The 24813-nt window shown below is 44.2% G+C and overlaps 1 protein-coding gene across 3 annotated transcripts in view; it reads right to left on the reverse strand.

Annotated features, from left to right (window-relative positions):
* Positions 1–761: 761 nt before the first annotated feature.
* LOC137384537 (transient receptor potential cation channel subfamily V member 5-like) overlaps positions 762–24813 on the reverse strand; it is a 53527-nt gene continuing 29475 nt past the window's right edge. For all 3 annotated transcript variants that reach the window (XM_068058680.1, XM_068058679.1, XM_068058681.1), the window contains 5 exons: positions 22190–22355; positions 15550–15616; positions 11174–11442; positions 4946–5052; positions 762–1672 (listed from right to left, as the gene is read on the reverse strand). In XM_068058680.1, coding sequence (XP_067914781.1) covers positions 1429–1672; positions 4946–5052; positions 11174–11442; positions 15550–15616; positions 22190–22355 — 853 coding nt within the window. In that variant the 3' untranslated portion in view covers positions 762–1428. The remainder of the gene's footprint in view (positions 1673–4945; positions 5053–11173; positions 11443–15549; positions 15617–22189; positions 22356–24813) is intronic.

Below are 24813 nucleotides of genomic sequence, written 5' to 3' on the forward strand. Positions count from 1 at the left end.
ATTCATTCCACACTGTAAGGAAATGAGATGTTACACTCACGACAGAATGCTTTTCCACACATACCTACTGTGGCAGACTATAACACCATTTAAAAGAGATTTAGATAAGTATTTGAATATAAGAGGCATGGGAAAGGGCAGGGAGATTGGATTGGAACACAAGAAGCAGAATAGACTTTGTAGTCTATGTGGGAGGTCAGAAAAAAAACAATCCCTGTCATCCACTCCCGTAAATCTCTCCCTCAAATCTGCCCACTCTATCAGCCCCTACAGCCTGCTTGGGTATGAGTGGTTCAAAGCATTCACCACTCTCTAGTGGCGCAGTGGTTAACACCACAGCCTCACAGCTCTAGGGACCCGGGTTCGATTCTAGGTACTGCCTGTGCGGAGTTTGCAAGTTCTCCCTGTGACAGCGTGGGTTTTCGCCGGGTGCTTCAATTTCCTCTCACAGCCAAAGACTTGCAGGTGATAGGTAAATTGGCTGTTGTAAATTGCCGCTAGTGTAGGTAGGTGGTAGGAAATATGGGATTACTGTAGGGTTGGTATAAATGGGTGGTTGTTGGTCAGCACAGACTCAGTGGGCTGAAGGGCCTGTTTCAGTGCTGTATCTCTAAATAAATAAAATAAACCTAAGCTGTCCTTCTTCTGAGCTTGAGCCTGTGGTCCTTGGAGAGCTAGAACTGCCACGAGTGCAAAGGGCTGAGTCGCTTCCTTAGGTGCTGTAATTTCCAAGATGCTCATCATAAACAAAGGCACAGATCTGAATAGAGATTTATTAGATTTTTTTATATATATATATATATTTCAATGTCACATCAACAGGTAGAAGTTTCAATCTTTATGTTAGTCACAAAGTGGACATCTTTTACGCCAACATAGTCAGTAATGCCATCCTTCTGAGGAATCTTGTATTCTTTATTCCCTGAATGCACCGAACAATCCCTCAATGACTCCCAGGTATATATTATTTTACTTATAAACCACTTGAAGGCCAAGATTAGATTCCAGCCAGAAACCCATTTTGGCTATCCATTATCTTCTACATCAGCCATTTGAACTCCACGATTAGATCCCAACCTGTAATTTACTCCTAGGCATCTATTATAAAGCATTTGAACCTCTTGGTCACAAGTTTAAGAGAAGGGGAAGAAGACTGAGTAAACATAGTGGAGTACAACCACATTGGCTGAAAGAGGAACTTTAGAAAGCCCTCAACATCAATTGTTCATCAACCCACGTTCTGTCTGAGCAAATGATACCAGTATCAAAGCACCAATGATTCTTGCCACCTCAAAACCTTTAGGTTTATCTATGATAGGCACCGTCATCCCTCCATAGTAAAGTTCCCTACAGACTGATAGGAGAATGGATAGATGCTGCATGGCATAGAAGCCCCAACGGCAGTCGACGCAGGGTGTCTGTCAGAGTTTACAGATAACACTCAGCTTCTTTAACCACATTGGAAGCTTCATCAGTAAAGTTAGCCCTGGATCTGTGCTGGAGAATGTGCAGCTCTATACTGGAGTTCAGCTCAGTTTCACTCAAAGTAGGGGGTGGCTGGTCATTTTGCCCTTTCTCCGTCTTGCTCCCAGGTTCCTGATGTTCTTCTACCTTTGCACACGTGGGGCTACAGCAACTCTTCAAAGTATCGCTATCATTCCTGTCTTCCACGCTGTGAGATCAAAATAGAGAGGTCACACAATTAACAACCTATATTTCCATAGCACCTCAAACATCTCAAGATTATTTACAGAGGACAAATAGGAAGTGGATGACAAGTCTTTGTGAGAAAGTTGGGAGGAGTCCTGAAAGCCTGGTCAAAGAGTTGTGCTTAATTAACTGGCATTTGTTGATATTTGTGGAACCTTGTGATACAGGATGCAATCCCTGCACCAGCATGGTGAGGCCCAAAGCACCCCTGATATTGGGCCTCTTTTCCATGGAACCGGCAAGCTGCAGAGAACTGCTGGCAAAGTGCAATTGAGGATCGGGCCACTGCGACACTAGCAGCAGCCCTTAAGTAAGTGAGGGCTGTCAGGCAAGCCCCCTCCCCACCTGACAAGAATAAGGAAAATTAATTTTTTATTTATTTATTTTTATTTAGAGATACAGCACTGAAACAGGCCATTCGGCCCACCGAATCTGTGCCGACCATCAACCACCCATTTATACTAATCCTACACTAATCCCATATTCCTACCACATCCCCACCTGTTATTCCCCTACCACCTACCTATACTAGGGGCAATTTATAATGGCCAATTTACCTATCAACCTGCAAGTCTTTGGTGGTGGGAGGAAACCGGAGTACCCGGCGAAAACCCACGCAGACACAGGGAGAACTTACAAACTCCACACAGGCAGGCCCCAGAATTGAACCCGGGTCGCTGGAGCTGTGAGGCTGCGGTGCTAACCACTGCGCCACTGTGTTCGTGAAGAAAGAAGTTGCTTTAAAAAAACAATTGTAGATCTTGGCTGGAGAGAGACATCAGCATATCAACAGACAGTACTTCTGCTCCCTGCTCCAATTTAATCCACAATGGACTTTTGATTACCAGACAGTGAAGCATTCCAGGTTAACTACTAAGATGGCCGAATACACAAACAGACGTGGTCAGGCCAGTTTAGTCACATGACTAACTGACTGTTGGAGTTTTTTGAATTTGACCTTCCAACAAGGAATTTGAAATCAGAAAGCTGTTTGCTCCTGGACTGGAAAAGACCTCTCTCCTGTTTGCTCTTATCTCGCTCTCACCAGCTTTGGAAACCATTGAAGTCACATGATCCCCAAGAGAGAAAAGGTTTAAGAAGAATACTGGGCCCCAACAAAAAGCAAAAGGACTACAGTGAACTTGAAGCACAGTAAACAAGAAACTCTTCAGATATTGCCTCAAACCTCTCCATTTTATTTTTCCTCTGCTCTTTTCTGTCCCTATTTGCATGTGTGTACCGCATGTGCATGCTGGCCTGGGCGTGTCGTATATCTGTAAATGTTAACCATATTAGAGTTTAAGTTTAAGGTTTAATAAATTTCACTTTTCTTTCCAAGAAAGCCTGTTCATGCTCATTTCTTTGCCTTATAATTGGAAAGTGGTGAACAAGGATTCACCAAAGGGGGAGCTCAAAACACAGTGTGTTTAAAAATTAAACCCTGTTACGATAAGACCAGGTGAAGACAGTAAAAGACCCCTAGACACCTTTCTCACCTGGTCAGAACAGGGCGGTCAGGCCAGGAAGGGTGGGCAATTGAAGGGAGGCAGGGTGGGCAGAAGGCTTGGATGTAGTGGGGAAGATGGTGGATAGTGAGATAGAGGTTGAGAGGGGAGGGTGGCTAATCAGTGGCAGCGGAGGTGGCAAATGGTGGTGGGGGCGCAATCGGTGACAGGGAGAGGGATGATCAGTCACGGGGTGACAATTAGAGGCCTGGGAGTGGCTGGAGTGGAAGGGAAGAGAAGTAACAGTGGCTGGGGAGTGGTGGGAGGGAGTTTTCTTTTAATTTTGGCTCCGGAGGAGCATTCCTGCTCTTCCCAGCTCCACATGTAGTTAATTATATTTTTAAAACTTACCTTGTTGGTTGCAGCCTAACAGCAGTTGGCCCTTTTAATGACCCCAAACATTAGGCTGCATGTCGGCCTGTTTTTTTTGAGTGCAGCCAATGTTGGCAGCAGTACAGCAAACCAATGTTACAGTTATTTGCATATGCAAAGGCTAACACACATTTCAGGGGTTGGCACTGCACACTGATTTTTTTGGCTCTATCCAACATGACGGGCAGAGCACTCGTGGTTCATAATGTGCATGTCCTTCCTAGCTGTCATATTGGAGCTTTAGGAGGCCATCAACAACAGGCACCGCGCGACTAAACTTCTAAACCAATGTCTTTTCATATTTCAATAGTTCAACTTTTCCAGCTTATGGCCAGCCAGTAAGTTGCATGCTGAGCACAGGATTCATTAAGTGCCCTGTACTAGTGTCATGAACCTGGTTTTTTTTTCTGGAAATATGCGGTGTGTTTTTAAGACAGCAAAGGATCAGTACTGCTTTAGAGAAGTAAGCTTCAGACGTAAAGGTGCATCTTGGTTGCCTTGGATACAACCATTCAGAGACCAAGAACAGGTTATAAATGTTGCAACTGACTTTCGAAAACTGGCTTTTGCAGAGACAGTTGAGAAACAGACACAGACACAGCTGGACCAGCATGACCTGAAAAGAGATCGATGTCAATTTAAACTGAAGGAAGTGAATTTAGACTGACTATTTTTTACCGCTCAAAATTCTAAAAGTTAAGCCAGACTGATTCTTTTGAAAGTGGGTGCAAGTTGTTGATCTGCTCTGGTCATCGCTGGAAGGATGAGGAGTTTGAAGCTTTGGATGTTGGACTGGATTCCCGAATCCCTCATCAAACACTGGAAGATTTTTAGATTTTTCTAATAAACAGTCAATTTGTTGATATCCAAAGATACTGGGTTTGGTTTGCCTCATTCGGGATTAATAGATTGTTCAATTCGGCTGTGACTTTCTTTGATTTGGAAAGTTTAAAGTGATATGTTATGCGATCTGTGGAGTGACGGGACTGAATTGACAGTGCATTGCTCCCATCGCAATCAGAATCATATATTTTGATTGGGGGCTTTCTCTTGAGCGGTCATGCCGTAACACTAGGAACAGGCAAGAGAGGAGTTAAATATATAATTCAGACATAATTTACATTTCCCTATTTGTGTATCCCTTCAATTCTGGTGCAGCCATTATAAAACAGGAGGTAGTTTCCCACCTCCACACTACCTTGTCCATCAACAGTGCATTATTTTCTAACCATTATGATTTGAATATCAAGCACAACTCATGCCAAAGTGCCAATTGTCTGGTACGAAGTACAAAGGTGGCCCCTCTTGAATATTCTTTCCCCTGATCTAAGCTGCGGGAATAACCTCTAAGCTCTCACCAGATATACCAGTTGTTGTCAAGTCCAAGTTTCATCCCACAGATACCAGCACGAGACCAGAAATATCTCGGAAGCCACCGCTCCAGATGAATCATTGATGCTGTAATCTGTTGTAGGGTAGAAATAAACTTTATTACATGATTGGTTGAACAGTACATTGGGACATGCTGAGGTCATGAAAGATGCTATATAAATGCAAGTTCTTTGCTTTCCTTCAATATGTTCATGATATCTCACAAAGCATTCTTTGTGTCAGCTGTGGCTCAGTGGCAGCACTCTCGCTCTGAGTTAGAAGGTTGTGGGTGCTCTCAGGGGAATGGGAGAGATATGAAGGATAGCAAAGGAGGACAAAAAAGATAGTAAGAGCTGAAAAAAAGGAATTAAAAAAAGAAACTTGTGAGAGGTATCAAGAATAACACAAAATGTTTTTACAATTATATTCAAAGAAAAAGGATAGCAAGTAGCAAAAAATACAGCTTGACAGAGTACTGCTGTGACAGAATATGTAACTCGGGGAATTTGCTCAGTGAGTGAGGGAATTCATAGCAGTGAGGGAAGAGGTGCTGTTCTGGTCTTTTACAGAACAAGCAGTGGTCAAAGTGTGGGAGTAGGAGACAGTGAGACCTGGCAACAACAGTGGTGGCTGATAAATCAGAGCGAGGAAAGAATGGACCTTCCACAGCGTTTTCCAGAAAAGTAAGGAATAACGTCAGAGGATAGTAGGTAGGTGATCAGTTGGTGAGTTTTTAAGGGTTTTTTCCCCTCTAAACCAGGGTAGTCATTTAAACTAGCGCCGGGAAACTATAAAGTATTGTATTAAATTTGCAACTTAGAAATCGAATTGGTGTAGTGTTATGATCCTGTAGTTTTCTTTTCCGGAAAGTATGCGGTGTGCCTTTAACGCTGTAACAGGATCAGTACTGCTTTAATGCAACAAGCTCCAGAGACTGAGTCAAAGAATGCATTCTCGTTGCCCCAGGATACAGCCACTCAGAGACTGAGGATCGAGAGATACATTGTTGCTGATTGATATTTGAAACTTGCTGAAAAACTTGCTTTTGAGATACAGTTAACAAAGATACACAGACTATCTGCCAGCATATACTGATGGACGAGAGAGCTCTCTCTCGGTTTATTTAAACCCTATTTATTATACTCTTAGAATTCTGATGTAAAGTGAGATTAATTTCTTAAAAGAAAAATAACCAAATTCTTTTAACTACTGAACTGTAATTGTTGAAATTAATCGCTGGAAAAGAACAGCATCAATTCAGCTGCTGAATTAGACTACAGATTGTTCTACTGTTGAAGAACCTTTTTCCCCCCCCCCCCATTGGACGGTTATGAGGACTTCAAGCAACCTTGGACTGTTCCACATTGGAAGATTTCACTTCGGCAGGAGCCTAAATATACAAGGACACTGATTTTTCTATTTTAAATGTTGTTTATATCTTAGTAGTGTTTAAGAATTTATTTTTTTGAACTAAACAGTTAATTTGTTGATCTAAAGACACCTGGTTTGGTTAGCCTCATTCGGGGGTTAATAGATGGTACAATTTGGTTGGGTCTTTCTTTAATTTGGAAAGTTTAAAAATGATATGTTAGGTGATCTGTGGAGGGACGGGACTGAAACTACAGTGCATTTCTCCCATCACAATCAGAATCACATATTTTGATTGGGGCCTTTGACTTGAGCGGTCGGTAGTAACAGTATGTATAACTGTAATTGAATTAATAACAGTATTAGCACAGAGTAGATCCAGAGGCATTTTAATTAAAATGAATAGTTCCTACAAGGTACTAACTAGATTATAAAAGAGGGGATAGATCATGGATGGGCAGTTGAGACCTGCTGCTTGCAATTCCTGCGCCATGTGGGAACTTCAGGCCACTTCATGTGTCTTGGGGGACCACGTGTGTAGGAAGTGACTCCAGCTTGAGCTCAGGATTTCTAAGCTTGAGGGGCAGCTGGAGTCACTGCGGAGCATCAGGAAGCAGGAGAGTTTCCTGGCTCGTACTTTCCAGGAGTTGGTCACCCCACAGGCAGTAAGTGTTCAGGATAGTAGGTGGGTGGCTATCTGGAAGTGTAGGTGGGTGAGGTTTTAGAAACAATAATCAGGGGAAAAAATCAACAGGAACTTGGAGAGGTTTGGGTTAATTCGGGAGAGCCAGCACAACTTTGTAAAAGGCAGATTGTGTTTGACTAATCTAATTGATTTTTTGCTGAAGTAACAGAGAAGGTTGATGAAGGGAATGCAATGGATGTTGTCTATATGAATTTTAAGAAAGCCTTTGACAAAGTACCACATAAAAGGCTGGTTAACAAAATTGAGGCACATGAAATAGGAGGGTCAATATCAGCTTGGATAAAAAATTGGCTTAAGGACAGAAAACAGTGAGTTGTGGTAAATAGTTGTTTTTCAGACTGGAGGATGGTAGACAGCAGTGTTCCCCAAAGGTCAGTGCTGGGAACACTGCTTTTTTGACATACATAAATGTCATGGATTTTGGAATACAGAGTAAAATTTCAAAATTTGTTGATGATACCACACTTGTAGGTGTAGCAAACAGTGAGGATGATACCAATCAACTGCAACAGGACATAGATAGGCTAGCAGAACGGGCAGACAAGTGGCAGATGGAATTTAATGTAGAGAAATGTGAGGTGATGCATTTTGTTAAAAGGGATAGGGAGAGACAAAGAATGTACAGAAACAGAGTGACCTGGGGTTTATGTGCAAAGATCTTTAAAGGTGGCATGACATATTGAGAGAGTAGTTAACAAAGCAGTTGGGATCTTGGGTTCATAAATCGAAGTATTAAGTACAAAAGCAGGGAGGCTATGCTGAACCTTTATAAAGTTCTGGTTAAGCCACAACTAGAGTATTACATCCATTTCTGGTCAACACACTTTAGGAAGGATGTGAGGGTTCTTGAGAGGGTGCAGAAGAGATTTACCAGAATGGTTCCAGGGATGGGGGATTTTAGCTACAAGGTTAAGTTGGAGAAGCTGGAGTTGTTCTTTTTGGAGCAAAGGTGATTGAGGGGAGATTTGATAGAGGTGTACAAGATTATGACTGGTTTGGATAGGGTAAACCAAGAAAAGCTGTTCCCATTAGCTGCCGTGATAAGGACCAGGGGACACAGATTTAAGGTTTTGGGCTAGCGATGCAGGGGTGATGTGTGGATGAACTTTTTTACGCAGTGAGTGGTAATGACCTGGAACTCGCTGCTTATGAGGGTAGTGGAAGTGAAGATGATAAATGGTTTCAAAAGTAAATTGGATGAACACATGAGGGAAATAAACTTGCAGGGCTAAAGGGATAGAGCAGGGGAATGGAATTGGTTGGATTGCTCTGCAGAGAGCAGGCACAGACTTGATGGGCAGAATGGCCTCCTTCTGTGCCGTTATGATTCTGTGACTCTAAGGATATTGTGGACCCTTTAAAAACAGATGAGAGTAATGCTGCAAATGAAAATAAGGAAATTACAGACTTGTTGAATAATTACTTTGTGCCAGTCTTTATAATAGAAGAAGAGGATAATATAATAATAAAAACAAGAAATGCTGGAAATACTCAGCAGGTCTGGCAGCATCTGTGGAGAGACAAGCAGAGTTAACGTTTCAGGTCAGTGACCCTTCTTCAGAACTGGCAGACCTGCTGAGTATTTCCAGCATTTCTTGTTTTTATTTCAGATTTCCAGCATCCGCAGTATTTTGCTTTTATGATAAGAGGATAACATAACTGACATTCCAGGGAGATTAATAATGAATCAATGGTTGAAACTCACGAAAGCTAACATAAGCAAAAAAACAGTAATAGAAAACTAATGCCACAAAATACTGACAAATCCCCAGGACCTGAGAGTTTCCACCCCAGGGTTTTAAAGGTGAGGAAATTGCAGATGCTTTAGCCACAATCTTTTAAAGCCCTCTCGATTCAGGAATTGTCCTTTTAGATTGGAAAATTGTAAAAGCATCTCCATTATTCAAGAAATGAGAGAAACGAGGAAATTATAGCCCTGTTAGTTTAACATGTATTGTGCAGAAGTTGTTTGAAACTATAATTAAGAACAGAGTGAGTGAGCACTTTTAAGAGAGATTTGAGTTTATTAGTCAGAGCCAACATGGATTTGTAAAGGGTAGGTCATGTCTAGTGAAACTAATTGAATTTTTTTGAGGAAGTAATTAAAGTGGTAGACAAGGTAATGTCTATAGATGCAGTTTCTATGGACTCCCAGAAGGCATTTGATAAGGTTTCAATTAAGAAAATGTTAGCTAAAATTAAAGCTCATGGAATTGAAGGCAAATTTCTGATCTAGTTTGGATATTCATCAGATGGTAAAAACAGAGTGTAGGGATAATGGATACATACTCAAATTGGAAAGAATTGATTAGAGGTATTCCACAGAATCTCGACTATTAATTAACTACTTTATTAATAACTTAAAACACAATGGAGAGCCAAATGTCCAATTTTCCCAATGACACAAAGATTAGTGGTATAATAAGTAGTGTAGGCTGGAGCATAAAATTACACATAAACATTGATTGGTTAAGTGAGTGGGCAAAGCTATGGTGGATGAATTTCAATGCAGGTAAATGTGAGGTCATCCACATTGGACTAAAAACAGATACAGAAAAGCTAGGAACAGTGGAGGTTCAAAGAGATTTAGGGATCCATGTACACAGACCACTAAAAGATTATAGTCGTCAGGTACAAAGAAAATCAAAGAGGCTAATTGGAGTGTTAGCCTATACAACTAGAGGGTTAGAATATAAAGAGGAAGAAGCTTTACTACAGCTATAGAAAGCCCTGGTTAGATCACATCTGGAGTACTGTGTATAATGCTGGGCACCACACCTTAGTAAAGATATATTAGCCTTGGAAAAAATACAACACAAATTCACCAGAATGTTACCAGGGTTCCAAAGGTTAAATTGTGAGGTGAGATTACATAAATTGAGTTTGTATTTGCTGCAGTGAAGGAGTGATTTGATTGAGGTTTTTAAAATTTTGAAAAAAACTGATAGGGTAGATGGAGAGAAATGTTTTCTGCTGGTGGGGGAATCGAAAATGAGGGGACACAGCCTTAAAATCAGAGCCAGACCATTCGGGAGAGAAACTAGGAAACATATCTTTAGACCAAGTGTGGTAAAAGTGTGGATTCTGTACTGGTCAATACTTTAATTAGTCTGTGTTTGATTGTGTTAGTCTGTTCACTGATCAATGTTCACTGTGCTTAATTGCTTAAGCCTGTGGGTGGAGCTTGAGAGTTAAGGAACTGAAACCATACAAGAAAGCTCTGGATAAACAGACCTGAGTTCAGGGTGAGACAATGTGAATAAATCTTGTAAGTTCTAAAATATTTTAAAGTACAGTAAGTAAACCTGTTGTTGACATAGAAATGGTGTCATCTCTGCATTGCTCTGAGATAAATCAGATATGTAAAATATCCAGTAAACCGGCGAATACAGAACAGGTTGTCTCCCAGAAAAGCGGTAGATGCTAGCTCAATTAATCATTTTAAAATTGTGATCAATAGCTTCTTGCTAGATGAGGGTATAAAAGAATATGGTGCAAAGGCAAGTGGATAGAGCTAAGATACAGATCAGCCATGATCTCGCTGATTGGAGAAATAGACTCAAAGGGCTGAATGGCCTACTCCTGTTCACTACATTTCTACGTTCAAGTCCCACTCCAGGTGCTTGAACAAAATATCAGGCTGACACTTCTATGTAGCTCTAAAGGAGAGCTGCATGGTCAGAGATGGCATCTTTCAAATAAGGCATTAAACCAAGGCCCTGTCTGACCTCTCTGGTGGATTTAAAAGATCTTATAGTACTATTTCAAAGAAGATGAGGGGTGTTCTCCCTGGTGTCCTGACTAATATTTATCCCTCAGCCAACATCAATTTAAAAAAGTATTACATTGCTGGTTGTGGGACCTTGCTGTGTGCAAGTTGACTGCCACATTTCCTACAACAGTGACTACACTTCAAAAGTACTTCATTGGCAGTGAAGCGCTTTGGAATATCCTGAGGTCAGGAAAGGAGCTATATAAATGTAAATAAATCTTTCTCTTCCTTGCGAATGCTGTTTCCTGCTGGAAGCATGGAATTGGGCACATTGGAGTAAAGGGACATGTTAAGAAAATCCCATTTCTCTTCATTTCTTTCCTATACTTCAGGCACAAAGAAATAAATTAATGCTTATGAAGTTAGCACCTGCGCTTGCCAGAGTACATCACGATTCTTCATCACTTGCCGGAGTGTCTGGGCCATCAAGAAGATGAAGAGAATGACCATCAGCTGGAAAGTCATCATTATGTAGGACACGTATAAGATCTTGACCATGAAAGGCGTGTCCTTTTCGTAGTTTAGTGGGATGTCGAGGAGTCCGAAAAACAGCATGAACATCAAGAAAAGCAGATTCTTATAGTCATTAAATTGAATCCACTGGGAAGGGTCGAGCTCTTGGAACGACATATAAATCGCTGGAATAAAAAGTAATTAATGTCAGCACAAAACTCTGAACCTAACTGTATAACTTGGAAATGGTCTGTAGGGATTGGCAAAAACCATTTGACAAAGAACCACACATGGTGAAGATAATAGCACATATAATTAGGTGGGGGGTTGGCCATTTGGATAGAGGGTCATGGGAGGGCAGAAAGCAAAGAGTAGGGCACAATTTCAAAATTTGCAGATGACACCAAACTGGAAAGTATTGTGAACTGTGAGGAGGATAGTGATAGACTTCAAGAGGACAGAGATGGCTGGTGGAATGGGCTGACACTTGGCAGATGAAATTCAATCTGGAGAAGTGTGAAGTGGTACATTTTGGTTAGAAGAACAAGAAGAGTCAATATAAAATAAAGGCTACAATTCTAAAGAGGGTGCAGGAACAGAGAGCCCTGGGGGTATATGTGCACAAATCATTGAAGGTGGCAGGGCAGGTTGTGAAAGTGGTTAATAAAGCATATGGGATCCTGAAATTTATAAATAGAGACATAGAGTATAAAAGCAAGGAAGTTATGATGAACCTGCTTAAAACACTGGTTTGGCCTTAACTGGAGTAATATATCCAATTCTGAGTAATGCACTTTCGGAAGAATATGAAGGCATTACAGAGGGGGCAGGAAAGACAGATAAGAATAGTTCTGTGGATAGATTGGAGAAGCTGGGGTTGTTTTCCTGAGTGAAGAGCAGGTTGAAAAGAGATTTGACAGAGGTATTTAAAATCATGAGGGGTCTAAACAGAGTTCATAGAGGGAAACTGTTCCCATTAGCAGAAGGATCAAGAACCAGGTGGCACAGATTTAAGGTGAATGGCAAAAGAACCAGAGAGGCATGAGGAAAAACTTTTCTACCCAGTGAGTGGTTATGATCTGGAAAGTGCTGCCTGGCAGCGTGATGAAGATGGATTCAATCGTGGCTTTCGTTAGGGAATTGGATAAGCATCTGAAAGGGAAATAAATTGCAGGGCTACGGGAAAGGGTGGAAGAATGGGAACAGCTAAATTGTTCTTGCAGAGAGCTGACATGGACTCCTTCTGTGCTCAAGCCATTCTACGGGCTTGATTTTGTGGAGAAGGCAGGGTCCCGGCGCTGGGCCGAAAAAGCAGATGGAACCCCACCTTGGCCTTTTCATGTCCCCTCAGAGTGATCTTCCAGTTTTTTGAAGGTTAAGTGTCTTCCGCCGGGATGCCAGTCTCTTTAAAGACAGGGATCCTGCCTCCAGGAGCTGCCGGCCATTCAAACGGCTAGCAGCTCAGTAGTAACAGCAGCACCACTGGGAGTGGTGGCCACTGCCAGTATTGCAGAGGCCTTGGACCCAGGCCCAGCACTGGAACCCGAGCCCTCAGGTAAATGAGGCAAGGTCACCGGGACCAGTCCCCCTAACCAGTGAGGGGGGTTAGGCAGGTGGTCATAAAGCCCAGGGGGAGGGGGTTCCTGGGAGGTGCATTGTTTGTCAGCTACAGATTGCACATGGAGGAGGGAACCCCCACCCACCCCGCCTCCATAAGCCTGCAGGGAGTGCATCTTGTTTTACAAGGCACCCCCGCCACTTGTTAGATCCCAGCAGAGGGATGGCAGAGACCCTCTGCCCCCAGCCATGATTCTACGAGCCCCCCCTACGCCTCTGACTCTACCTCAGGGGGGATCATAAAATCCAGCCCTATGATTCTATTCCATAAAAGGAGTTTTCTTGGAATGGAAGGGTTTGGTGAGCAGTGTTCTATAGAGGTCTGTCGTGGCCACTATACATGAACAATCCAGACTTAGGAATTGGCAGAATAATACTGAACTTGCTAATAATACTTAATTACAGAGTATGTCAAAAGCACTGCCAAAGACTGCAGGAGAACAGAGATAGGGCAGATAGGTGGCATATACAGCTCAATGCAAAAAATGTGAAATAATGCATTTCGCATGAAAAGAAATGCACCATTTAAAATGGAGTGGAGGAACAGAGGCACCTTGGCAGGCAACTACACAGGCCAAAAAGAAGGAGATATCATAAACAGGAAAGGCAAATGGAATCCTTGGCTCTATATTTAGAGAAATAGAAAAGAAAGGGGCGGACGTAATGTCGAACTTCCACAGTGCCTTTGTTCTGCTACAGTCAGAGTGGGCAGAATTTAATGGGATCCTGGGAGATGGGCTGGGAGGTTGGGAGGTCCACAGAATTGTGATGGAAATTGGGGGTGGAGGGCCAGTCACCTTCCCGGCGTCCTGCGATTAAGTTGGGGGGGAAAGGCCGAAGATGGCCAATTGAGGCCCTTAAGTAGTCAAACACTAGCACTTAAGCATCTCTTCCTGCCACCAGTGGAAATCCACCAGCTGCGGGGTGGGGGTGGGTGGGGGGCCTTCGCCATGCAGGAGGTTGCCCAGTAAAGTAAGGCGGCCTCCCTGCAGGGTTGGGGATTGCCTCCTCTGTGGACAATCTGTGGGCTCACGGAGGGTCCCCGGCACCAAAGGACGCCCCTCCGTGAACACCGCCCCCCACCCTGGCCCCCGCTGTCAACGACCATCCTCCACCATCCTTCGCCGTGGACCTACGGGACTGGCCCAGCGACCCTGCCACACTTACCTGGGGTTCAGGGCTCCAGGCCTGGTGTAGTACTGGCAGTTGCCACCTCTCCCGGTGGCGATGCCAATACTACTGAGCTGCTGGGCCTCTGAATGGCAAGGTTCTCCTTGACTTTTCAGCCTGGCGCCGAGAGGCCGGCTGGCTCCACTAAATTCAGGCCAGCGTGTGCAATGGTAAAAGTGTGGCAGAGCTTAACTGGGATGTTCTGAGGGATGAGGGCGTTATCATTTATGGTGGGGGACTTGAGAAGTTGCAGCATTTTCCATCAGGGCTGAGAAGGAATAAAAAGTTGAGCTAGAGGTCTTCAATGTTGCCAAGGGGTGCAACAAGGTAGGTAAAGATCGATTCTTTTCACTGATTGGTGAGATAGCAAATGAGGTAACACAAAATAAAAATATGGGGAAAAAGAATTGATGAAGTTGGACAAAATATCTTCACAGAGTCAGTGGTCAGAATGGGTAATTCTCCCCCACAAACCATTCTTCAAGCAGAATCTGTGAACTCTTTAACAATGGAACTGTGCAGTTGTTTGAAAAAGAGGAATATTAAAGATTATGCTTAGTAAGCAGGAGTCTGGGAGTAGTCTAGGAGAGGTGGGCCGAGTTTCAGAGAGGAAACCTGGAAATCCACATTTACCCGCGTGCTGTAGAATTTGAACTCCACAGCGTGCATCTTTTGGGACAGGTTCCCCGCCCGGATGTTAATCTTATTGTCAGGTTTGGCTTCCTGTTGAGCAAGACTCAAGAGCAGACCGTAGAACCAGATAGGTCCGATCCAGAGCTTGGGGAAGAGCTCAATCTTGGAAGTGAGGGGGAAGTTTGATCTCCGACCCTGGATGGTAGGGAGAAATCTGATCTTGGATCTCTGGGGTCTTTGTAGGGGAGGGAAGGTTTCTGATGTGGGGAGAGCTTGAGGGGCCAGATGCAAGTGCTCCTGCTCCTCTTGGCCCCCAAGAAGTGCTGTAAAGTCATTTGGCTTCATCCCAAAGCTCTGCTCACCTCCCTCTAGCTGCCGGAAACAGCAGGCGGCAGTTAAACCTATACAACTGATGAAATCAGAGTCTGCCAGCCTCATTAAAATATTTAAATTGCCAATTGGCTGCTTGCCCCCATCTTGCCGCGGTTAAACCCAGAAATGGGCGGATTGCAGGCGCGGTGAGGAGGGGTTTTATCTTATTTTTAAATTTTAACATTTGATACAATCCTAACCCATCCATTTTGGGGTGTTAATATCCAGACCGGTGGCTCTACTGGAGAAAAGTACTGAAGCAGATTTGATGGGACCAATTTTCCATGTTGTGACATTCCATGATTATATAATTATATTGCAGTAAATTCTTCGGGTCAAAACTCCAAACAAAAAAGAGGAAAATGCTCCATTTATTGTTTTAACAAAATTCCAATCAATATTAGGGCAATACATCGCTTTGGGAAAGACAGACACTCAGTCAGTCGATAATCCATACATCAATAATATATAAATGAAGTGAGATTTATTTTTAAAATTACCTGTTGTAAATCCTGTGAGTACCATCACCATTAATATTACAAACGTCAAGAATTTCTCCAAAATAATCTGTGAAGTAATTTAAAAAAGCTGTTAATTAACATTTTCCCCAAATGAGGTTGTATATTGTATATGTGTCTGCACTGCTAACAGGGAACATCGCCCAGCGGCGACATATATTGGAAATTCAGGATCGAGCTGCCCATGAATTTTCTGACCATTCCGACCAGTCAGTATAGAAGACTTGTGGCCATGTTTCTATTATAACTTCAGGCTAAGGAATGTTACAAGAATGCATCAACCACTATTATCACCAACAGTCCCTTGCTGGTCTAAGATATTTTTAACCCTACCAAAAAGGGTTTTTACAACTGGTTATAAAAATCCTTAAAAGGCCCAAATCATTAAAAAATGTACACAAACGTGGTTTGCAGGATGCAGCACAGGGAGGTGAATATTTCTACATTCAGTGCTATCTGGCTACCTACCTGAGGTTTACAATCCATTGAAAGATTGGGACAGGAAGAGGCCATTCAGCGCCTTGAGCCTGCTCCCCCATACAAATAGATCAAGACTGATTTGGACATCAACTCCATTTTCCCACCTTTGTTCCATATCCGTTGATACCCTTACAAAACAAAAATCTACCAATCTCAGTCTTGAAAGTTACAATTGTACCCCAGTATCCACAGCCTTAGTGTAAAAAGGTGCTTCCTGCTTTCCCTCCTGAAATACCTGGCTCTAATTTTAAGATTATGGACTAGAAATTCACAAATGGTGTTAAAGGGCCATTCTGAGGCTTACTGAGTGTGGCCTGTGCCCTGGCTACTTCCTGCACAGTGTCCATCATTGACATGGGTGTCCCCTGCGTGCGCCCAAACATGTGAAAATAGTGCGATGCTGACATCAAACAGCCCAACCAAAACTGGGCACTGCAGGTCCAGATCACGCATGCATTGCCCACTCTTAAAAAAAAAGAGCGTGAAGCAGTAAGATGGGCCCTGTAGTAGCACTATTTAAAGGGCCAGGTACTCTGATTGCAGGCAAGTAAAATTTATGGAATTTTTTTCTACTGAAAAGTGTCTGAAAGTATTTGGGAGTGTTTTTAGAGGTGTTCTGGTCCATTTGCATAGAGTTTTACCACATCCTCACAGAGATGGCAGAGGAGTAGGTGACATATACTCTCAAAGGCTATGACAGGAGATAGTGCCTCTGGATCTGCAGCATGACCTGAACATGGAGCAGAGGCTGTGGAGAGAGCAAGCTGCGTACCATGCCCTCTGCAAAGTTGGAGTGGATTCCTCCTTGCTTCTTGACGCTGACAGGATGCTTTCTGGCAGGCCAGCCAATGCATGCAACATCTCAGTGTGCATGCCTGTCATGCTAGGCCCCCACCTACCAAGAATGAGGCACATTAATTTTGTCACGAACATTGATTTTAAACGGTTACTGGAGTGAAGAAAAGGACTTGTTAAACAGATCAGCCTTGGCTAGGAAATACATTTGCATATTAACAGACAGGGTTTGGTAGGTCAAAGCAGCCATTCCCTGACCCCACATCCTCCTATGTAAATGCAGACACTAGAAGCACCCCACCAGAGTTGCTAACAGCATTTACAGGAACCTGCAGAGACAAAGAGCGACCTCTAGGGGCAGAGAAACCATGAGGGCGATGCCTCATCTTGTCAATGTGCCACAGGGGACTGCAGTAGAGTCTGCTCAAATACCTGCAGGCTGGACTCTCCTCTGGGACAAAGGGGAGATTAGCAAAGAATCCTCCCCCACAGTCAGAAAAATGCCACCCATCCATCCCCTGAAGTCAAAAGCCTTTGCATGACTCAGCAAAGCACTGAAAGAGAGTTCAGGATTGACCCGCCCACTACTGACTCTCCTGAAAAACAATTACCTCAGCAGGAACAAAGACCCTTGGCAGCCATGGAAATGGGCAAATGGAAGAGAAACTTCCCCAAAGAAGAACCACATGTTAATTGGGATGCCAAAAAGGGGGCAATTAAAGCAGACTGGAAACAAGCGAAGATAAGATAATCCTACATTTAATAGGATTTATGAATGCATGGGAATGAATGAGAGAAACGCATGGTGTATTCTGTACCTTACATTTTTCTCTCGACCCTTTGAATGAAATGCGCTTTTCTCAAATCACATTTCATTCTGCTGGGTGTGGAGGTGTCATTCTAGGCCCACACCAGCCAAGAACGAGGCACATTAATTTTGTCATGAACATTGATTTTAAACGGTTACTGGAGTGAAGAAAAGGACTTGTTAAACAGATCAGCCTTGGCTGGGAAAGACATTTGCATATTAACAGAGAGTGTTTGGAACGACAAAGCAGCCATTCCCTAACACATTCAACCCACAATGGACTTTTGATCACCTGACGTTGAAGGTGGGGAGATCGCATTCCAGGTTGACTGCTAAGATGGTCGAATGCACAAATGGACATGGTCAAACCAGCTAGTCACATGGCTAACCTGCTGGGTAACCTGAGTTTTTTGAATTTGTACAAACAGTTTGGGCAAAAAGCAGAATGCTCCTGGACTGAGAAGATCTCTCCTGGCTGGCTCGCCACAGCCTCTCCTGTCTGTCTGCTCCCATCTCTTTCTCACAAGCCTCTGTATCCACTGAAGACACATGAACCTCAAGAGAGAAAAGTCTCCTACAGCGAACAAGGTTTAAGAAGAATACTGGGCCCCAATGAAAATCAAGATCTATCTACAATCAAGGACTCTACAGTGAGTTCAAAGAACCATAACAAAAACTCTTCAGATATTGCCTCAAACTTTTCCACTTTATTTTTCTTATGCTCTTTTCTGTTTCTATTTGCATGTGCATATCAGGTGTGTATGCTAGCGTGGGCGCTATCCATAGGCGTTAACCGAATTAGAGTTTAAGTTTAAGTAAATTTCAACTTTTCTTCTTTAAACCTAAGAAAGCCTGTTAGTGCTGGGTTCTTTGCCTGATAATTGGAAAGCAGTGAGCAAGGATTCACCAAGGGGGAGCTGAAAACACGATGTGTTTAAAATTAAACCCTGTTACACTAAGACCAGGTGAAGGCTGAAAGGGAACCCTAGACCTCTTTCTCACCTGGTTGTAATAGTGCACTTTCAGCATTTTCCTGTATGCCGTCCCATCAAGGTCCTCATCTGAGTCCTCTGCAGCAGAACACGTCTGTCACCTTGCCCTCCAGAGAGCTGGCAGATGAAACATCCCCTTACCCCTGGCAGGACTGCACCCCACTCATGCCCACATGGGTCAACACATGCTGATTCCAACTCAATATTAAGCTCCAAGGTATGTGCAGTGTCCCCAATTACTGGATGAACTCACAGAATGATGCAGCACAGATACAGGCCATTTGAACTATCGATAACTGCAACTCCTTGAAACCATCAGCTCATCTTAAAACTTTTCCATCTCAAGTACCTGCCCAATCAACAGTGGGTGAATTTAACATCGGATTTATTGGGCTGAATTTTATTGGGCTGGCAGAAGTTCCGCCGCTGGGAGATGAGCCCGCTTTGGCGGGCAGCAGAACGCGGTGCCGCATTTTGCCAGCAGCAGCCAATTAAGTGGCTCCTGCCGAGACTGCCGTCCTATTAAGAATGGTGGCCCGTCTCTCCCAAGAGCTGCCGGACCTATCAGAAGGCCAGCAGCTCAGCAGCCTCAGCATTGCCACTGCTATAGCCATTGCTGAGGCTGCAGCTGCAGGGAGTGGGTGCCTCAATGGCTGTGCACCCTCGAAGAAAGGTAAATTGGGTTGGGGGTAGCTGTGACCTGGCAGGCAGGCCCCAGCGATTTTGGGCATGGGTGCGGGAGGAGTAGCTAAGGGCAGACATCGCCATAACTTCGGCGGCGACCATTGCCGCTGGGGACCATCTTCGTGGGCCATGGAGTGCCCAAAAAGGAGGGCTGTTCCCCCAGGGCTGCAAGGAGGCCTCCACATTTCACTGGGCGGTCTCCCAATGCCACGGCGGGGCCCTGCCTTAATTGGCCACTTAAGTGGCTCAATTGGCCTCCTTTCCCGCTGCTGGCAAAATGGCATGATAGTGGGAAGACATTGTGCACCTGCCCTGGTGCCTTCCCACCCCATTTTGCCAGGCTGCCCAGATCCCAGCCCGTTCCCAAAGGGTTCTGAAAATTCCGGCCATTTGTTCTGACATATCTTGACCCAACCTAGAACTAATCTGATTGGGTCTGACAGCCTCCAGTCCTGCCTTCTGTCTGACCTGATTGGTTATGCTGGCAACCAACTCCAGTGGAAAAAGTTAATTGTTCTGGTGACATGCTAACAAGCTGACGCAGGAGCGCAGGAGTTGCTGGACAAGAGAAGACAAAGGTCTATCTAGTTTGCTGTCTACGATCCTGGTCGTCACATGATACAACAACAATGGAGTTGTTAACTTATCATAGCAATCAATCGCTGTCAATTAGTCTACAGCAGACCCAGGCAGCAGGAAAATCCCAGTGCTCGAGAGCCAACGGTCCAAAGTGACCTGTTCCTCCTAAGCAGGTTATTACTGGATGTCATGTCTCAAATTATTCATGTACTGTATCCCAGAATTTTGGTTTCAGAAAGACATCTACGTTGATATGTCAGTTGAAACACTCAGCCTCAAAATTTGGAGGTCAGGCGAAGATTTCCCTTGAAGGGAGGGGGGAAGTTTGTGGAGGAAGGGGTTGGGGTGTTGGTATCCTACGGGATATTGCCCTGTTCTCATTTGTCAGCCAAAATTCCACTGGGGAGACAGGGTAAGGGGTGGACTACCCTAGAGATTCCACCCACAAAGCTGTTTAACGGTCTCAGTTAAGCCTTGGCCAGCAGCATGACGCAGTTCCAAGTCTGCTGGATGGTGAATTGGAACAGGTACCCTTACAGGTATAAAGCATCCTCCTCAAGCATACAAAAGGCCACCTCTCTGTAGCTGTGGGCAGGGTCAGCACTGCACTCCATGGTGGAGTGCCCTCCGTTTTCCTGCAATGCTGCCAGTGAAGTGACCCCACTGGAATTTCAAGTCCTAAAATTCTCACCAGGGATATGTATGACACTTCGAAAGAGGTTTTTTTTGGCAAGAAATTTTAAGCAATCAGTTCAGATACTTCAGTATTATGCAATGTAGTGTGAGAAATAACCTTCAGGAGAAGTCCAGTGCAATTCCCGAAACCTCAGCTTCACCCACTCACTAACTGACAATGTCATTCAAAGAGCACAGGACCAACAAAGGGTGGAAATGGCACATAACATTTCACAGACTGAAACTCTTAAAGGTGGACCGTGATCCAGTAAGGAACGTCATAGGATTCTCAATTAGATACATTAAGGAATACATACGTAATGATGTGTTCAGTCACATGATGATGACAATGCATTACGGATTATTCCTGCTGCGCTAAAACAGTGGAACTTTGCATAAAGTCTAAATATCAAAAATTGAATACCAGTGGAAAGCTTCCAGTCACAGCAGTCTCAATTTTAACCACCTGCCTCAATGGCAACTAGATCCCAACAGGACCCCATTCCCATCCCTTTAGATTTTAAAATGCATTAATCAGGCCATGGACAAGACTCCCACTAAAGGCAGGTGGGGGTCGAATTAACATACCAGAGTCCTGATGACATCATTGGAGCCATGGCTTAACTTTAATATGCCACGAGAGGGAGGCTTGAGCTGTGGGCTTCCCAGCAGCTGATCTGAGGTAGAAGCTGATAACTCCCAAGGTCAGTATCTCATTTAGCACTCCTTGTGGTCCAGACAGTGCAGGCGTGCTACCCACAAGCCCCTGAAGGTAGCCTTCAGCCTTGCCCAATTCCAATCTCCAGCCTCCTCCACCAGCCCTCCTGGTCACAGGCTTCCTCCCCTCCCCAGTCCTCCTGATCACCAATCTCCCTCCCCAAGCACTTCCAATAGCGGGTCTCCTCCCCTGCCCTCAGCCCTCCTGATCACAGTATAAAGCTGATGCTCCTTTTCCTCAGTTGCAGCCTCCTGCCACTAAGTGTTCCCTCCTGCCTGTTCTGTGCCTCATGTTCCGGTTCTCAATTTCAGTGGTGTTACTGAGGGTGGGTCCCAACCAGAGACCAGAGGGCATGGGTTATGGAAAGAAAATATGAGAGAGGGAGAGTTGTACCTTGGAAGATCCTTTCCCAGTGGCTGATTCAGAATGGTGTGCAGTGATTTGCTTATAGATTGGTCTGCATTGAGATGCAGAATGGGGAAACTGAGGGGGGAGGAGGGGAGAGGGGAGCGTGTGGGGAGAAAGCGGGCTGCGATAAAGAAAAAAACACTAAATCTTAACAATCTAGAGATATGGGGTGAGACTTCCTATACTTGCTATCTCTTAGTGACATTGTTAGCACAGGGGTATGAATTCTCCCTGATTCCCCCCTATTCTTAATAAAATCAGCCAGTGTATTTGAGGAAATCTCTCCCTCGCCCACCCTTTTGCCAAACATATCAATATTGAATCAGTTCTCTTTATACAGAAAGCTGATTTGTAGCGAAGTTTTGGAGCACCCTGTTCCTACATGTACCTACCCATTTTTCTGTTTTCCTGTTCATTATTAAAAGGCCATTTCAGTCTAGAACAATAGACAATTTGTCCCATGAATATATTTGATTTTTTTACCTTCTGGAGCAGGATGGCAAATGACCCAAGGATCTGGAATCCCCGAGCAAAGTATATGGAATTGCACCAGGCCAGGACAATGGCGAGAGCCATGAAGAACCCCTCAGCGCCTGCGCTCGTCAGCCGCAGAATGAGTATCAATAGCACCAGGAATGCATAGCAGATCCTGTCGAGGGAAAAGGAGAGGACAAAAATCAAGTGAGTGAGAAGCTAGAAACTGTGGAGGAGCAGAGAGATTTAGGGGTCCATGAAGAGAAAACACTAAAAGAGGATGTACAGATAGAAAATATAATTAAAAAGGCATGTTGGCCTTTATCTCAAGGGGGGGTTGGAATACAGAGGGGTGGAAGTTATGTTAAAGTGCTTTAAAGCTCTGGTTAGACCTCATTTCGAGTACTGCATTCAGTTCAAGGCATCATATCTCAGAAAGGATATAAGGCCTTGGAGGGGATCCACGCAGATTCACCAGAAAGATACCGGGGCTAAAAAGCTAAACTATGAGGACATGGTGCATAGACTAGACTTGAATTCCCTCAAGTATAGAAGATTAAGGGATGATATAATTGAGGTGTATAAGATGGTTAAATGAGTTGACATGGCAGATAGAGAGAAACTATTTCCTCTGGTGAGCGAGTCCAAGACAAAGGGGTATAAATTTAAAATTAGAGCTTCATCATTCAGGAGTGAAATCAGAAAGCACGTCTTCACGCAGAGTAGTGGAAATCTGGAACTCCCGGAAAAAGTTATTGAGGCTGGTGGTCAATTGAAAATGTCATAACTGAGATTGATAGATTCTTTATAGTGTTATGACCAGGTGAGAAAGAGGTTCTAGGGTTCCCTTTCAGCCTTCACCTGCTCCTACCCATAACAGGGTTTATTTTTAAAAACACTTTTTTTTGCTCCTCCTTGGTGAATCCTTGTTCACCGCTTTCTAATTATAAGGCAAAGAAACCAGTACAAACAGGCTTTCTCAGGATTAACGAAGAAAAGTTGAAAACAGACATTCTGCACAAACTGTTTGTACAAATTCAAAAAACTCAAGTTGCCCAGCAGGTTAGTCATAGGACCAGCTGTTTTGACCATGTCCGTTTGTGTATTCGGCCATCTTTACAGTCAACCTGGAATGTGAGCTACCCCACCTTCAACGTCTGGTGATCAAAAGTCCATCGTGGGTTGAATGTGTTAGGGAATGGCTGCTTTGTCCTTCCAAACACTGCTAGTTAATATGAAAATATCTTTTCCAACCACAGCTGATCTAATTAACAAGACCTTTCTCCACTCAGTTTAAAAATCAATGGTCATGACAAAATTAATGTGCCTCATTCCTGGCCGATGGGTTTGCTTTAATTTATAAGTCGGTTTCCCAGGGGAGAACCTTTCCTAATCACCCTCACAAAGTCAAAAAGGACAAAGGGTGGGAAGGTGATAGGAGCCCAAGCAGTCCTGGCAGAGAAAGGAAAGCAGGAGACACAGGGGGCCCTCCTCCAGCCAAAAAGGAAGTGCTGTGAGCAAGAGTGAGACCCGGAGACCTGTGTGCTTCCATTCTAATAAAGCAGGGCATTTAAAAGCTGACTGCTGGAAACTGAAGGAAAAACTGGTAAGGTTAATCAGGACACACCCGCTCAGTGAAGACAGCACCCTGATGGAAGGCACTGCAGAACAAGCTGTGACTTTAACTGCTTTAAGAGTGAGACCCAGGAAGCTTATGACTGCAAATGCAGGAAAAGCTAATAGGATTCCTGAAGGTTATCAGGGTTTTGTATTTGAAGGGAAAGTAACCCCATAGCCCTCGAATGGGGTAAGCAAACCCATGGTGATTCTCAAGGACACAGGGGCCACGAAATCCCTTTTACTGGGAAAAGGCCTGATCTTTTCCCCAGAAAGTGCAGTAAACACCAAAATGGTGGTGAATGGTATTGGAGGGCAGTGTATGCCTGTACCTGTACACCAGGTGCACCTGGGATGCGACCTAGTTTCGGGACCAGTAACTGTAGGGATTGTCCCTAGTTTGCCTGTGGACGGGGTTGATCTGCTCCCAGGTAATGATCTGGCGGGGGTGAAGGTGGTAGCTGCTCCCCCCCCACCCACCAAGTAGTGAACGAAAGACCGCAGGAGGTCAGAGAGACAGGACAGTGGCGGGTGATGGACCCCCGCAGTTTCCCTGAATGTGCAGTGGATCAGTCCATGATCAAACTAGCTCCCAGAGAGGATACTGCATTGGCACTGCAGGTAGATGATCATAAGGTCTGCCTGTCCGAGACATTCTTTGGAAAGTTAGGAGACCCAGGGAATTAAGTAATTAAAAAATAATAATAATAATTAATTAATAGGGGATTTTCCCTAGCTGATGCTCAGCAAGCCTCTGTAAGGGGCCCCCGCCAAGAACAAAAAGGGACAGGCAGGCACAAGGCTGGCAAATGGTTAGACAGAGAAAGGGAAAAAGTGACCAAGAGGGCAGGTTAAAGGATGTCCGGGAGGAATCCCGGATGAAAACCCTTACTGTCCAGTCAGCCAACCCTGAAAAATGTGAAAAGTTTGACCCGACATCCTGCTATGTAAATGCAGACACTAGAGGCACCCCACCAGAGTTGCTGACAGCATTTACAGGAACCTGCAGAGACAAA

This window comes from Heterodontus francisci, chromosome 26, assembly GCF_036365525.1.
Source record: "Heterodontus francisci isolate sHetFra1 chromosome 26, sHetFra1.hap1, whole genome shotgun sequence".
Taxonomy (NCBI): domain Eukaryota; kingdom Metazoa; phylum Chordata; class Chondrichthyes; order Heterodontiformes; family Heterodontidae; genus Heterodontus; species Heterodontus francisci.